The 15030-nt window shown below is 35.6% G+C and overlaps 3 protein-coding genes across 5 annotated transcripts; all 3 read left to right on the plus strand.

Moving 5' to 3' along the window:
* The first annotated feature begins 759 nt into the window (after nucleotides 1-759).
* LOC142981229 (cystathionine beta-synthase-like) lies at nucleotides 760-3369 on the plus strand. Its single transcript, XM_076126985.1, has 9 exons — nucleotides 760-845; nucleotides 939-1106; nucleotides 1190-1350; nucleotides 1512-1736; nucleotides 1858-1990; nucleotides 2077-2257; nucleotides 2336-2467; nucleotides 2554-2795; nucleotides 2978-3369. The coding sequence occupies exons 2-9, from the start codon at nucleotides 956-958 to the stop codon at nucleotides 3082-3084; spliced, it is 1332 nt and encodes a 443-aa protein (XP_075983100.1). The 5' UTR covers nucleotides 760-845; nucleotides 939-955; the 3' UTR covers nucleotides 3085-3369.
* Nucleotides 3370-4265: 896 nt separating this feature from the next.
* Nucleotides 4266-8314, plus strand: LOC142981247 (cystathionine beta-synthase-like). 3 transcript variants are annotated; one of them, XM_076127011.1, is made up of 10 exons: nucleotides 4266-4421; nucleotides 4790-4893; nucleotides 5153-5320; nucleotides 5569-5729; nucleotides 6180-6404; nucleotides 6585-6723; nucleotides 6805-6985; nucleotides 7077-7208; nucleotides 7291-7529; nucleotides 7958-8314. In XM_076127011.1, exons 1-10 carry the CDS (start codon nucleotides 4366-4368, stop codon nucleotides 8041-8043), a joined length of 1491 nt encoding a protein of 496 aa, XP_075983126.1. In that variant the 5' UTR covers nucleotides 4266-4365; the 3' UTR covers nucleotides 8044-8314. The 3 variants fall into 3 exon arrangements, with proteins under 3 accessions (XP_075983126.1, XP_075983129.1, XP_075983128.1); XM_076127013.1 differs by having other exon boundaries at nucleotides 4288-4421; nucleotides 4793-4893; XM_076127014.1 differs by lacking the exon at nucleotides 7077-7208.
* A 2145-nt stretch (nucleotides 8315-10459) lies between these two features.
* Nucleotides 10460-14171, plus strand: LOC142980955 (cysteine synthase-like). Its single transcript, XM_076126584.1, has 9 exons — nucleotides 10460-10629; nucleotides 10994-11097; nucleotides 11174-11341; nucleotides 11743-11903; nucleotides 12095-12452; nucleotides 12542-12722; nucleotides 12840-12971; nucleotides 13208-13458; nucleotides 13827-14171. The coding sequence occupies exons 1-9, from the start codon at nucleotides 10553-10555 to the stop codon at nucleotides 13931-13933; spliced, it is 1539 nt and encodes a 512-aa protein (XP_075982699.1). The 5' UTR covers nucleotides 10460-10552; the 3' UTR covers nucleotides 13934-14171.
* Nucleotides 14172-15030: the final 859 nt, after the last annotated feature.

Consider the following 15030-nt stretch of genomic DNA (forward strand, 5'->3'; position numbering starts at 1 on the left):
GCAACTAATAGGAAATATGACAAACTTGATAGCTTACAAATTATGATGAAAGATGTGTGTAAGACGCCGCGCACTCCTTCTACTTTTCGATTTCTATAAAACTTTTTGGGATTTGCCAGGAGGGGCAACACTGATCTTCCAATAAGTACAAAACATTGCACTTGATTCATCTGTACTAGAGAACAACAATAAACTCTGTCTCCTTTATCTACGTCATAATTACGCCTTAACTGACGTAGACTCTAGGGGAAAATAATTTTTCTATTAGTCAGGGGTAATTCGCCATAATGATGAGTTAAGGGCTAAGCTCTTCTTAGTATATAAAATGCAGGTAAAAAATAAACAAACATCAGTCTTTGAATATCTGCCATATACTCAGTACACACTCTGTGTATTTCTGATCTTGGCTAAATAGATAATCAAAACTTTCTCCAATATGTACAACTTAGTTTGTGTGAGGACGAGTTTACTCGAAGAGAGCAGATGTGCTGACACTCCAAGGTAAGTCATTTATTATTAAGCAGGAATTGGGTTGAGATACTTTTAAAAACAGTACAGATAACTTTTCTTTCAATAAATAAGCTCTTGAAACAATTAATGAATGAAATCTGTAATCATATTGTATTTAATCTAGCTTTTAGCAAAATATACTCTGATACCATACACATGTTTCGTCATCATTCATATGATTATTAACTCAACATGTAATATTCCATTTTTGTTACTTTCCAGTTCTAATGAAAATAAGAACAGGGTGTATAATAACATTCTGGAACTAGTGGGAAACACTCCGCTAGTGAGACTGAACAAAATTCCTAAACAACATGGATTATCTTGCGAAATTTGTAAGTTTGTACATTTAATAAATAAAAATCCTATCATTAGATATTACTTTTAATCAGTTACTGATCATACAATATATATTCTTTTTCTTATAGTCGGAAAATGTGAGTTCATGAATCCAGGAGGCTCTAGTAAGGATAGAATTGCCTTAGCGATGGTCCAAGATGCAAAGAAAGCCGGGATTGTGAACGATAACACGAAATTTGTCGAGGCTACTTCTGGAAACACTGGCATCGGCTTAGCAATGAATGCTGCTATTTTGGGTAAATAAAAAATACTAGAAATTTACAACAGCAATATTTTTAATGTGTTTTAAACGTCCTTAACGATAAACGATACATTTTAGGTAACGAGTGCACTATTCTAACCGGTGAGAAAAACTCGAGTGAGAAAGTGGATACAATGCGTTTGTTGGGTGCTGAAGTGTTTGCCGTCAAAGGTGATGAAATCGACGCCGCTCAAAAAATGAAGCGAGAAAATCCCGACACGGTCGTCGTTTTGAACCAGGTAAGTACTTTTTGGCGCAATTATCTTAAAATTATAAATAAAGAATTTTTTAAGAAATATATGTTTCCTTCAGGAGCTGGGCTAAAGTTCTAAAACCTCATTTTTGCATTCCATTTCATTACGCCTTCATTAATAACTTATGCTCTTTGTCCTAATTCTAGTTTGAGAACCTCATGAACCCGATGTCGCACTTTGAAAATACTGGGGGCGAGATTCTTGACGCTTTAGACCAAGTAGACATGGTCGTCATCGGAGCTGGTACTGGCGGTACATTGAGCGGAGTCGGACTTAGAATCAAGCAGAAGTTCCCCGATTGTATCGTAGTCGCAGCAGAGCCGGACGGGTCCATTATGCTTAACAAACAAGGAAAGGAACATCCGTTCTTGGTAAGGAATCGAATCGGTTTACATCAATAATACTTATACATTAGGCTATTAAATCAATCGTTTTGAGCTTCGATTCTATTCTGATAAGACTTGAGTCTAACGACTTGAATGTCTCTTGCAGGTAGAAGGAGTTGGAGGAACTTGGGTGCCAATGGTCCTGGATACATCTCTCATCGACCACGTTGAAGTGGTTAATGATCAAGAATCGTTCCTAATGGCGAGAGAACTAGTCAGACACGAAGGGCTGTTATGCGGTAAGAATACATAAACTAAGAATATTACGAGAGAAGAACATTAATTGCTTTTGGTTGGAACAGATATCTAATGAGGTTTTTTGCAGGTGGAAGCAGTGGTACCGCAATGTGCGCAGCAATCAAGGCTGCCAAAGCACTGAATATCGGAGAAGGCAAACGTGTAGTTGTGATCTTACCTGATGGAACCCGCAACTACATGACCAAATTCGTCAGCGATCAGTGGATGGAGGCTCATCTCTTTATGGACCCTCCTCAACACACTATGAAGTAATTTAAGTTTTCTTTTTTTACCTTTTTAGAACTTTGGTAACAATGAATAGAGATATAAATAGAATTATATTACAGGTGGTGGAACAAACCCATTACCGATTTGAAGTTGGCTCACAAATATCCATTGCTGAAGAAAAATGTAACATGTGAGGTAGCTCTCAATGCTATGAAACATACGAACATTGCTGTCATCATCGACGACGACGGGTAGGTTTTATTATTTCATTATTTTAGATAGTACTTTAATGTTATTATTTGCTGAGTCATGTTTTAAAAATAATATTACTTTGCAGACACTTCGTGGGAGCTGTTTCTAAAGATAATTTCCGTAACATTGCGACGAATCCATCAATGTTATCAAAGGAAACCAGTGGAGAATTCAACTTCAAAGATTTGGTATCGGAACATCTAGTCAAAGACTGCTATACACTGGCCGAGAATGGTAAGAAAGGAATGCCAACGATTGGTCTACTGTCACGAATGCTGGACATCACACCTTTTGTGGTCATCGGAACAGAAGAACACGATACTAAAGGTTGGTTTACATAACCTTACTACATTATTAATTAATAACTATAACAGAACATTCCAGTTTTGAAGCCTAATTAGTTTAAATGCAGTGCTCACAAGTCTTTGTATCTGCCTGACAATCTGCTAATAATTCTGCTAATTCAATAAACACTTAATAATATAATGAAAAAATATCTTTTGTTACAGATTATTTTGATCCAAAAGGAGTGGTCACAGGTAATGACGTTTTGGACTACATTCGTCATTTGAACGACTCGAAGTCGCCGTGTAACTGCCGAGGCTGGGCGACATAGAGTGTGAAATAGTCCATCATGAGAAAAAATGTGTCTAATTATCTACAGCGCGATTGACACCACCGCTTCACGCATTTAATGTTATTTGCTTAATGACTCTGTAAATCTACCTCTATGAATATGTAATTTATATTTATGAAACGCATAAAATTTAAAGGAGTTTCTAAGACTTCGTATTTTTTATCGCTTTTTTTGTCCTTGAAGCATAGTGCTTAATTATTTTTTATATCATCGATGTACCTTATTCTGCTTTCATTTGTACTTATTTATGGACTGATCTTAAATTAAATCATACTGTAATATTTTTTTTCAATAAATTACATTAAAAATATCGAATTCTTTCATTAACACCTAAACTTTATGAAGAATCTAAGTACTAGTAATAAATATAATTGGGTAGCTACGAACAAATATTTAATATCTACTTCTAAGTGGTTTATCCAAAATACTCAGGCTATGTCATTTTTTTTGTAAATTATGTTGAAATTGTAATTATTACAGACTGAAAAATTCTATTAGATACTTATTTGATACCAACGAAAATATGAAACTTTCGTTTCGTTTTTTTTTTTACAACTCCCGCACTAAGATTTGCTCTTGTGTCGCGGGGACTTTTACAAACATACAAACAACGGACACAAAGCACAACCAGACCCGAAACAATTATTTGTGGATCGCACAAATAATTGTTCCGTGTGGGAATCGAACCCACGACCTCCCGACGCAGTGGTGTTGGCGTGGTGACTTAAACCACTGCGCCACGGAGGCAGTCAGTCAGAAACTGTGACGTCTCTATGTCGTATTTCTATATTAAATGTGTTTTTGACATTTCATAAAGAGTAGCTGATTTGACTGGTAGTCAACCACACTATTGTAAAACTAGATGCAGCACACAAAAAGATTGTGCTAATGTATAGAAAACTACCAGCATGTCATAAAGCTGCCAGGTTATCGCATGCTCCGGCTTCGACGTCCGATTGGGCCAGTAATTTTTTATGACCATTAAATTTAATTCGATTAAAAAAACAGAATGTCCAGAAAGAAAATAATAATTTTATATTATCTTTGATAAGTTATTATACTTATCTAAATTAAATTACTTTTTATGGCGGTAAAATAAAGGCTTTCATTCACACAAATACTTATTAAACGATTTTATTATCGTTAAATGTGGAGGAAAATATATAAAAGAGAGTTCTGTGTTGTCGGCTTCACACTCGTCTGATTCTATAGACAAATCTTTTCTTGAATTGTTTTATAAGAACTTTCTGATCGTGCAATATGGCTAATTTTGTGACCTTAAGAAGAAATTACGGCAGTCAATATGACCTTGTTAGGTAAGTTATGCTTCAGCAGACGTCCTATTACCCTTCTTCACTATTATTGTTCTAACCTCGTTTTTTTTCAAGATATTCCTTTTAAACACATCTGTAGATGTTCGTTTTAAAGTACATTAATATATATCAGTGTTTCTAAACCAGTGATCCGCGGACCCCTTGAGGTTCTTAACGTTATAGTGACAGTAAGCTTGCTCTTTTAGAGGCCCCGGATCTGCGTACAATTCCGACAAATTATTGCAAAGTTCCCTAATATCGCCAAATAAACAGACTCTAGAGGTATATGAGTTGCCACACATTTCCTATTATTTAAAATTAAACTAAATGTCTATTGAAGACAGAATATTAACCTGTTCATCATTCCATAGCAGTGACAGCAGGTTGTACCAAAATATTTTGGAGACAGTGGGTAACACGCCGCTCGTCAAATTAAACAGTATACCGAAACGGCACGGCCTGTCCTGCGATATTTGTACGTAATCATGATTTTTTATTTCTAATTCAAACTTACTCAAAATAATGAAATTATATATAACCACGTCCTCAAAAGACCTGAAGAACTTTAACGTCTTAGACCACAGTTGAGCATTTTGTGCAGCGTCACTTGTCTTTTTAACATCTTGTAAGTAATTTTGAGGAAAAGCTAATGAGGCATTTCGAGCTTTGGGAAAACTATGTGTTAGGTAATTATACGAGCAAACATTATTGCTGAATAACATTTTCCCTTATAGTTGCAAAATGCGAATTCCTGAATCCCGCCGGCTCTGTAAAAGATAGACTGGGTGTAGCGATCGTCGAAGATGCTAAGAAGGTGGGAGCAATTAAACCTAACTCGGAATTTGTGGCACCATCTTCTGGGAACTCGGGAATTGGAATTGCACTAACTGCCGCAATTATGGGTAACTCATTCATATCGTCCAATTCTAATCTTCTAAAACCATGGTACCTAGTACTTATACAGAAGCTACTCTACTCTATTCGTTTAATATGAGTGTGCAGTTTATTTCTTGCTAATTAATATGTAAAAACAATGTGTTCTATTCGTATTCTTCTTTCGGATTAAATACTTAACTTACTTAACGACTTGATAATAATCTATAGAGACATGAGATTAAGTCTTTACGAGTTTGCCTTTTTCAACTTTTAGATAAAAAATGTACAATTGTAATGCATGAAAAAAACTCTAACGAAAAGGTAGACGCATTACGTTTATTGGGAGCTAATGTTCTGAAACTTAAAAGTGGAGTGACTGAAACTGTTCGAAAAATAAAGGAAAACAATCCCGATGAAGTTGTATTGTTGAATCAGGTACACACTTATTACCTATTACCTACTTTACAAAGTTGCTTTGACAATAGCCCCCTTTACACACACACTCTATCGCGCATGAAACAACAATCGCGCGTGTGAGACGAAAGGAAAGACCATGCGCCGCGCTCATTTGTCAAGCCCGCGAAGAAAATCGCGAGAGAAGACCGCGCGTAATCGTGTACGCTCCTAAGAACGTGCGACAGAGTGTGTGTGTGAAGGCGGCCATTATCTTGAGTTTTCTTGAAATAATCTATGCTCCATTATATTTTTTTTTTAATTTAATTTTTACCCGTTGTTATCCCGCTGGGCAATGGATCTCCTCCCGAAACAGGGAGGGCTTAGGCCTTGAGTCTAGGCCCGGGCCAAATACAAATATATAAAATTATAATAATATATTACAGAAGCTTAAAAAAGATTAAGAGATACTAGAAGATGAATATTTTTCAGTTTGTGAATCACGTCAACCCGAGAGTTCATTACGACTCCACAGGGCAGGAGATAATCAATGCTTTGGATAAGGTTGACATGTTCGTGGCAGGAGCAGGCAGCGGGGGGACTATAAGTGGAGCAGGACTTAAATTAAAAGATCATAACCCGGACTGCATAGTCGTTGCGGCAGATCCCGTAGGTTCGATAACGATCAATCCACTAAATAAACGGCAGCCATCTTTGGTGAGTTCATTCATCGCCCTCAGTTGCGTCTATGTGCAAGTTGCAGACTTACAAAGATTATTGTTTAAATATTACGATTAATACTAGTAAACCTTTTTAGCTAATGTAGCTACATAATAGAATGATACAAGCTTTATCACAACAATCTTGTCTTGTCTATTAATGATGTCCATGTTGTAGGTAGAGGGAGTTGGAGCACATGACCAAAGGGAACTCATAGTTATGGATCCATCAGTTGTCGATCATGTTGAAGTCATCAATGATCAAGAATCATTCCTAATGGCCAGAGAGCTAGCGAAAACAGAGGGATTACTATGCGGTTAGTGGTTTTATGTCACAAAATGGTCCTGTTGGTCTAGCAAATATCGTTCAAAAACACTAGATTTTATTTTCTCTACAGGTGGAAGCAGCGGGCTAGCAGTAGCAGCAGCGATTAAAGCTGCTAAAGCTTTGAACATAGGCGCTGGGAAGCGTGTGGTTGTGGTGTTACCCGATGGTATACGCAACTACATGACCAAATTCGTCAGTGATCAGTGGATGGAAGCACACCTGTTTATGGACCCCCCTCAACGTTCTATGTGGTATTCTTCAGATTGTAACAGTTAATTAATTATCATAAATAGTTTAAAATGCCATACATCTCACTCATGTGCATTTGTTTTATGGTATTAGGTGGTGGAAACAGCCAATCTCTTTGATAACTCTACGCCATAAATATCCCAAGATACATACAAAATACACCTGCACACAAGCACTGGCCTTAATGGAGAATGTAAACATCGCAGCTGTCATCAATGAAAAGGGGTATTAAAGAATCAACCTTCTTATCATAAGTGACAGCAAACTAATACAAACTTAATAACAATTAAATATTTTGAAAATACAGGCATTTTATAGGCGCCGTTACTAAGGACAGTCTTCGTAATTTTGCAACGAATCCTACAAAGTTACCGGACACTACGACAGAAGAGTTCGATTTTAATGATCCTGTGACAAAACACTTGGTTCTTGGTACCTACAAATTAGCGCTGAATGGGGAGAAAGGAGTACCGACGATTGGTTTATTATCGCGCGTTCTGGATATCACGCCGTTTGTGGTCATCGGATACAATGGGGAGGAAAATGGTTTGTATAAACACTTTGCCGTACCTTACAGCACTTGGCAATGCACCTCTTACAGTGGGGGCGGAGACATTGCTTCATGGACTCGTTAAATAATTGTCAGGCATATGAGGCATACCAGGGTTATCGTCTTCCTTGGTTGATATAGCAAGTTACCGTTACTTGTGTACCTATGTTGTTCTTTTACGAAGCTACTAAGTAAAGTGTTAGATCTGAACAATTCGGAATTATCTAAGGTTTTAACTACTTTTAACCCTGGGTCACTCGCATGGCAGACAAATGTTATACTAATACCGGCTTGATTAAATCATATAATTTTAAATTGCCTAAATAAATATACTTAACACATTTTGTACGTCAGCACATGAACGTGATATGTTATTTATTATTTCAATAAAATTATGAATTAATGACGTCACAACTTTTTTCAGATTCGTCCTATTTTATATACAAAGATATCATCACTGGAGATGAAGTCCTTGACTACATACATAAACGTAAAAATACTAAATATTGAATACATTATTATGATATATCTATTTAAAGAAAAGCTGCCACATTGTTATTTTAATTCGTAACTTATACTGTTCCATTGTTGGTGAATTTATTTTATTATTAATTTATTTTTTATTTATTTTATTTTTTATTTGTTATTTTACTCGCTTTTATAATATTTGTGGGTGAAAAAATCGCCTCTTGTCCTTTTGCTTTTTTTAGTTAACAAGGACACCATTGTTGGGTACATTTATTAATATCTATTAAATATCATGATATAATGGATTAAACAATTGTTTTATTGTTCAACTTACCTACTCACTATGCACTATACATTTATAGTCCACGCTACATCGTCGGTCTTTCCGTCATTGACACGTTTCACTTAACTGTTCTAGATTGAGAAAGTAACAATCTAGAAATCGTTCATTCATCTTATCATAACGATGATGGATCTCCCATTTCTTTATAAGTACATCTGTCATACGAAAATGTTATGTGCATTATTTACGTCAGATGGGTTAAATCGAGTTAAATTGTGCAACTATTTTAGCGATTTTCGTTTTACTTGCCATGTGGGAAAAGGAAGAAAGTTAAGATCGATAAATTATGTAATTACAATGTACTTAACATTTGAGACATTATCTAAAGTGACGTACACAGTAGCCACGACTTCTACTGCTGATTAGATAAGATCTATATACTTCTAAAATGTACATTGGTCTGCATTGCCATCCACTTTTAATTACGTATTTCCTGTGACTCCGTACATCGGATCGAGAAAAGAGCTTTAAATATCCGATTGTTAACTCCCTTTCCTTACACACGCTTCTCAAGTCAGTCCCAAACGGGATCTAAATTAGTAAATTTTCTGGTAGAAGTAGTGCCCAAAATCTTTTACGATCTGCGATAAATGGTACATGACGATCAAAGTTTTATTGCCCTGAACAATTTTGAATACTTGGCAGCAACAATGTCATGTTCAGTATATAAATTTAACCTACTCACCAATTGCAGTATACCAAAAGGTTTTTATCAAACGTCTATTTTTTGGCAAATCTTCAACTGAGTAGATTTGTTTTCTTCCAACAATTTAGAATTACAATAAATAATTCTGAAAAAGAAGCAATAGTACCTGCTTTTAATTTACTGCAATTTTATTAAAAGGACTAGCGCACTATCCAAGTTCATAAAATGAACTCAAGAAGCAAAAGAAGTGACTTTCCTCCCATGTCCGTGAAACCATTACTTTTCTAATGATGACTCACGGAAAAGCTGTCGTCCTTAACAGTTCCAGGTACTGCGAGCGTCACGCAAAGACATTCGGACTTGTTCAGTGTGACGTCTTTAGGAAATAATGAATAAGACAGATTTCGTGTCCTCTTACTGTGATTTCAAGAAAGTGTGTTTGCAAGAATTTACTCTACTGGCAGATTAAGATGAAATTATTGATATTTTTAAACCCTGTTGTAATAACTTTAAATTATGATATCTAATCTTCAGTAAATTTCATGTTTTGATATCCGTTAGATCAGATCGTGGCCAGCAACGTGTTTTTTTTATATTTACCTTTAGTCTGGGCACTTCTCTGCAAGCAAGAAACATGCGGATACCAAATGCACATTACCTTTAAATCCAAATGAAGCTTCGAGATTAAGCAAGCACCGCACTTTAAAAAAAAGGCTTGCATGCATTTATAAATTTTCTAGTTAAATACAACTAATTGCGAAGAATCGATATACAATATCCATACTAATATTATAAATGCGAAAGTAACTCTGTCTGTCTGTCTGTCTGTCTGCTACTCAATCACGCCTAAACTACTGAACCAATTTGCATGAAATTTGGTATGGAGATAGTTTGATACCCGAGAAAGGACATAGGCTACTTTTTACCCCGGGAAAATGACGCATTTCCCGGGAAAATTCAGGTTTCGCCACCGAAGTCGCGAATAATCAATATTATAATGACATTGAATTAACAAAATTCCGTTGTCATGGCAACAGTTTTAATGGCAGATATGCTTTAGCGCGAGTTATATGAGATATAAATAATTTTGAGAATATTTTTCGTGAAAAAAAGCATATTTTGTTGTTAAGGAATAATTAAGCTTTGTATTAGTAAAAATAAATAATTCACGCGAGCGGAGCCGCACGGGTCAGCTAGTTTAAATATAAATAAGATTTTTTAGTTTTTTATTTGATACCTATTTATAAGTTTTAACTAAAAAATAATGACACAATTTCAATTAATAAGGCGTCACTCTAGCCCAATTAACTTCCGTCTCAAGCTTTGAATTGACGTTGTAAGGCGGAAAATTGGAAACTGAAATTGCTGGTGGGGTAATTTATTATTACATTATATCGTCATCCTGGTGTGGTATTATGAACTAAACACAATGGTCCCATCGAGTATATAAGGCCTGCGGGACACAACAAGGATCAGTTTCTGAACATCTGCCATATAACTCAGGACACACGCTGTGTGTACTTCTGATCTAGGCTCAAAAAAAGTTCATTACTTTCTTCAAAATGTATAACTTGGTGAACGTAAGAATGAGTTTGCTCGAAGAAAGTCAATGTCAACCAGAAAATGGCGAGAAACTAAGGTAAGTTAAAATGCGACGGTAGGCCGTGAATTTTTTTTTTTTTATTACATGATAATGGAAACTCCTTTACACTTTAAACCTCCTGAACTTCGATGCTGTACTTTAAAAGTTAAAATGCTTTTTCATGTCACAGTCATAGATTTTCCTAGAACATTTTAATCCTAGGCACATAGCTTTCATTAGTTGAGGTATTATTCGTAACTTTAAAAAAGTTAGTACAAACACCACCAAGTTTTATTACTTAGATGAAACATATATACAGGGAAGGAAATATATAATTCCAAGACTTTAATCTTTAATAACCTATTTCCTGTTAGGTACGTTTTAAACAATTAAATAATTTGTAATAACGTTTATTTTTCAGCAATAACAATAAAGTGTACAACAGTATTCTCGAACTAGTGGGAAATACACCGCTTGTTAGACTTAACAGAGTACCGAAAGACCATGGATTGAGTTGCGATATCTGTAAGCATAATGAAATTATTTATAATTTATTTAAGTCACAAATTATCATCGACTTAATTAATGTATTTGCTTGTAGACGCAAAATGTGAGTTCCTGAACCCAGCGGGCTCCATCAAAGATAGAGTCGCACTAGCAATGATCCAAGATGCAAAACAAGCGGGACTAGTGAACGAGAACACTGAATTTATTGAACCTACATCTGGAAACACTGGCATTGGCATTGCGTTCAATGCTGCGCTCATGGGTAAAACACTTTCTACTCTAGATAAAGTTACTTCTTGTATTATAATCAAATGGGACGACCACAAACATGTGCGTTTCCACTGCGAAGTATGTACTAACTTAATCTAACACGAATACAATGACATGTTTCAATTACCTGCCGTTAAAACAATAGGCTACTCACATTTGGGTACCTGTATTGTATTTATTCTTAGATCTAGTTCGACAACTGCGATAACAATACTCAAGATAAAGAACAATTCCTGTATGCCTTATCAAGGCCTATTAAACTCTTATTGCGCTATTAACTAAGCTATGTACCTAATTTATTGTATATGATTGATTTTGGCAGGTTTCCCCAAATGATTTAATATAGTAGATAAGAGCGAGAAGTAATCTTAACATACGTACATTTCTTTTCAGATAACAAATGTACTATTGTAATGGATGTGAAAAATTCTGCTGAAAAAGTAGATACAATGCGTCTGTTAGGTGCTGATGTTGTCCAGGTCAAGGGTAAAGATAGAATGATCGCACGTCAACTGAAATACGAAAATCCTGACACTGCTGTGATTTTAAATCAGGTACATTATAATTGAACCTATGCACAATCATACCTATAAAATTTGTTTTCAAAGATATTTATAGTTTTTGCTATAGACTATTTACCTAGTTTCTAATGCTGAATTTGTGATCTTAATCAATGTCTTAGGAACTCATAAATCCTGACAATTAATTAGCAAATACTTAAACGAAATTCTTTCTATGATTCCAGTTCGAAAATGAGATCAACCCAAAAACTCACTATGAAACTACTGGTGTGGAGATTTTGTCCGCCTTAGATAAAGTAGATATGGTGGTGATGGGAGCGGGCACCGGTGGAACCATGACCGGAGTCGGCCGCAGGATCAAAGAGAAACACCCTGATTGTGTTCTTGTAGCTGCAGAGCCCGACGGTTCCATCATGATTAACAAAGAGGGGAAAAATCACCCGTTCTTGGTGGAAGGAGTGGGTGGCGCATGGGTACCACTGGTCCTCGATAAGACTCTAGTCGATCATGTTGAGGAAGTCTCAGATCAAGACGCATTCCTTACAGCGCGAGAACTAGCACGCAAAGAAGGACTGTTGTGTGGTAAATATTTATCCCATAATATCAAAAATAAACATTAACATCAAAGAGTAAAGTGGTCCCCAGAATTCAATTTATCATTTTGACAACAGGTGGAAGCAGTGGAGCAGCTATGATGGCAGCAATTAAAGCTGCCAAAGCACTGAACATGGGCGCCGGTAAACGAGTAGTTGTGATCTTACCCGATGGCATTCGTAACTACATGTCCAAATTTGTTAACGACCAATGGATGGAGGCACATCTCTTCATGGACCCCCCGGAACACAATATGAAGTAATAATTCCAGCATATTTTTCGTTTTACTATTACAATCGAATAGTATAATGATTGATATTCTTTTCAAATCATTCACTTGCACTTTTCTAAATATTTTGTTCTGAATCTTTTCAGATGGTGGAACACTCCCATTTCTGAATTGACGTTAAGTCATAAATATCCGATGCTGAAGAGAACAGCAACTTGTGAACAAGCTCTGTATGCCATGAGAGAAGGGAACGTCGCTGTGATCACCAATGACAGAGGGTAGGTACCCGAATATTTTAATTACACTGGTATCAGTATTGAAAAGAGTGGCCGAAAGTTTCTTACTAGCTCTTCTCATAAGGCTAGGTAACTCCTTTCCGAGCTAGTGGTAACGACTATCATAAAAGTGCCAGCTAGTGTTTGCTAAATGTATTTTTTTTTGTATTTTTATTAAGTATTTTGTTAAACGATGACATCAGTGAACGTGAATTTTAATAACCTCAATATTGTTTTAGACATTTTATGGGTGCTGTTTCAAAGGATGGTCTTCGTAATTATGCGACAAATCCAATTAAATTCCCGAAAAAATCAAGCAGCGAATTTGACTTCAACGATTTAGCGTCGGAATATTTTGTTAAAAAATGTTACACATTGGCGGAGAACGGTAAAAAGGGGATGCCTACGATCGGTCTGCTATCACGCATGCTGGACATCACTCCTTTCGTGATCATTGGACGTGAAGGACACGACGCGGAAACTGATACCGGTTCGTATACAATGATCGATTTATTTTATGGTCATTCATTTGAATATTTATTTGCAAATAACAACTACGATCAAGACAATGTTGTATGACACATTACCTACCTTTTTATAGGTACTTAGGGACGTGGAAATATTACTATGGGCAAAATTATTATTACAAAATTATTGTGTTATTATATATTGGATTATTGTGTTAAGTTGGATGATGGCATTCCTATTTCACATATTATTATTTGCAAGCAATAACTAGGTACTTACTTAAAACTATAAAACAATACGATTGACAATTTGATAGAGACCTACCGGCGCGGCGGCGCTCGGGTTATATTCATTTCATCAAACATATTTTCAAAATATTATTTATTTCAGACTACTTCGAGCCTAGAGGCGTGGTAACAGGGGATGATATTCTTGACTATATCCACGGCAACAAGTACACCAAACAACCACGAAGAGCTTCTCGAACATGGGCTTAGACATCACTGTGGTAGCAGGACGTTCTAACGACGCGCGATTTTCATTATTGTATTTACCTACCTACCTCAATTAAGTAAATGCTTTTATTATACGATATACATATTATGTTAAATAAATTATTTATCCAACCGATACAAACTTTGTAATTTTTATTTTCGTAAGTCAGGGATTTATACTGATGACTGAAACAAACATTCACATTAGAGAAAAAAGAGCTAATATAGATATAAATATAGATTTCTCCGTTTTCATTAAACCGATGTTTATTTATGAATTCTGCTAAAGAACAAACATTAAGAATCTTTTCAAATATGATTCATTTAGTTAATATCTGATATAATCTAATAAATCATCGTCGAACTATAAGTTATAGATATAGTTAATTGGTACATGCATAACTGTATCTATTATAGTTAATCACTGTAATCTTTAAGGTCAACCACAGTAACACGCGTGTACTTAGACCCTATATAATACATACAAGCCGCATCGTAGACGAGACGTGACCTTCGATTCATGTAGGTAGCTATTATATAAGTGCTACCATAAGATTGTCATACTAAGTATTTTAACTAAAAAATAATAAGTAGCTGTTCACTATCATACAAATCACGTTAGATTACTGATTACATAAGGTATTGATAACATTTTCACTATGCCTACTTTCATGTATTATTAGACCTATATTTTTGTACATAAACAAATGTTGGTAATTTAAGTTCATTCTTAGGTGTATCTACAGATCTAAGTATTAATAGATTTTTTACAATCTTAAATGCTTTTTTTTTGCATACCTAATGCATCGGATTTCGGTTTGAAGTCGAGGCCATTTTTGAACCAACTGACATGACATTGTGAAAAAGTGTGTAAAATTCAGAATAAGGATTCATTCTTTAAAATGTTGCTTTTGTATGCAAGATAGACAGTTTTGTCCTGAATTTGTAACAAACGAACTGCCAAAATTAGACTGACAGTGAAGTTGAAATACAAATTGAAGGTATTGGCAATGGATATCGGCTTATTTCTTAGGGTTCCGTGCCTAATGCGGTCAACACACTCCTCATGCTTCGCGGAAGTTTGACAGTCCAAATTTTCC

Source organism: Anticarsia gemmatalis, chromosome 19 (genome assembly GCF_050436995.1).
Source record: "Anticarsia gemmatalis isolate Benzon Research Colony breed Stoneville strain chromosome 19, ilAntGemm2 primary, whole genome shotgun sequence".
Taxonomy (NCBI): Eukaryota; Metazoa; Arthropoda; class Insecta; order Lepidoptera; family Erebidae; genus Anticarsia; species Anticarsia gemmatalis.

Excerpts from the sequence above, each read along its gene's own strand:
- LOC142981229 (XM_076126985.1), top strand. The coding sequence starts at position 956 with ATGAATCCAGGAGGCTCTAGTAAGGATAGAATTGCCTTAGCGATGGTC. Across the intron at positions 1,737-1,857 it reads GAAAGGAACATCCGTTCTTG|GTAGAAGGAGTTGGAGGAAC; the intron begins GTAAGGAATCGA and ends TGTCTCTTGCAG. Across the intron at positions 2,258-2,335 it reads CCTCCTCAACACACTATGAA|GTGGTGGAACAAACCCATTA; the intron begins GTAATTTAAGTT and ends ATTATATTACAG.
- LOC142981247 (XM_076127011.1), top strand. The coding sequence starts at position 4,366 with ATGGCTAATTTTGTGACCTTAAGAAGAAATTACGGCAGTCAATATGAC. Across the intron at positions 4,422-4,789 it reads AGTCAATATGACCTTGTTAG|CAGTGACAGCAGGTTGTACC; the intron begins GTAAGTTATGCT and ends ATCATTCCATAG. Across the intron at positions 7,209-7,290 it reads GCTGTCATCAATGAAAAGGG|GCATTTTATAGGCGCCGTTA; the intron begins GTATTAAAGAAT and ends TTGAAAATACAG.
- LOC142980955 (XM_076126584.1), top strand. The coding sequence starts at position 10,553 with ATGTATAACTTGGTGAACGTAAGAATGAGTTTGCTCGAAGAAAGTCAA. Across the intron at positions 11,904-12,094 it reads CTGCTGTGATTTTAAATCAG|TTCGAAAATGAGATCAACCC; the intron begins GTACATTATAAT and ends CTATGATTCCAG. Across the intron at positions 13,459-13,826 it reads CGACGCGGAAACTGATACCG|ACTACTTCGAGCCTAGAGGC; the intron begins GTTCGTATACAA and ends TATTTATTTCAG.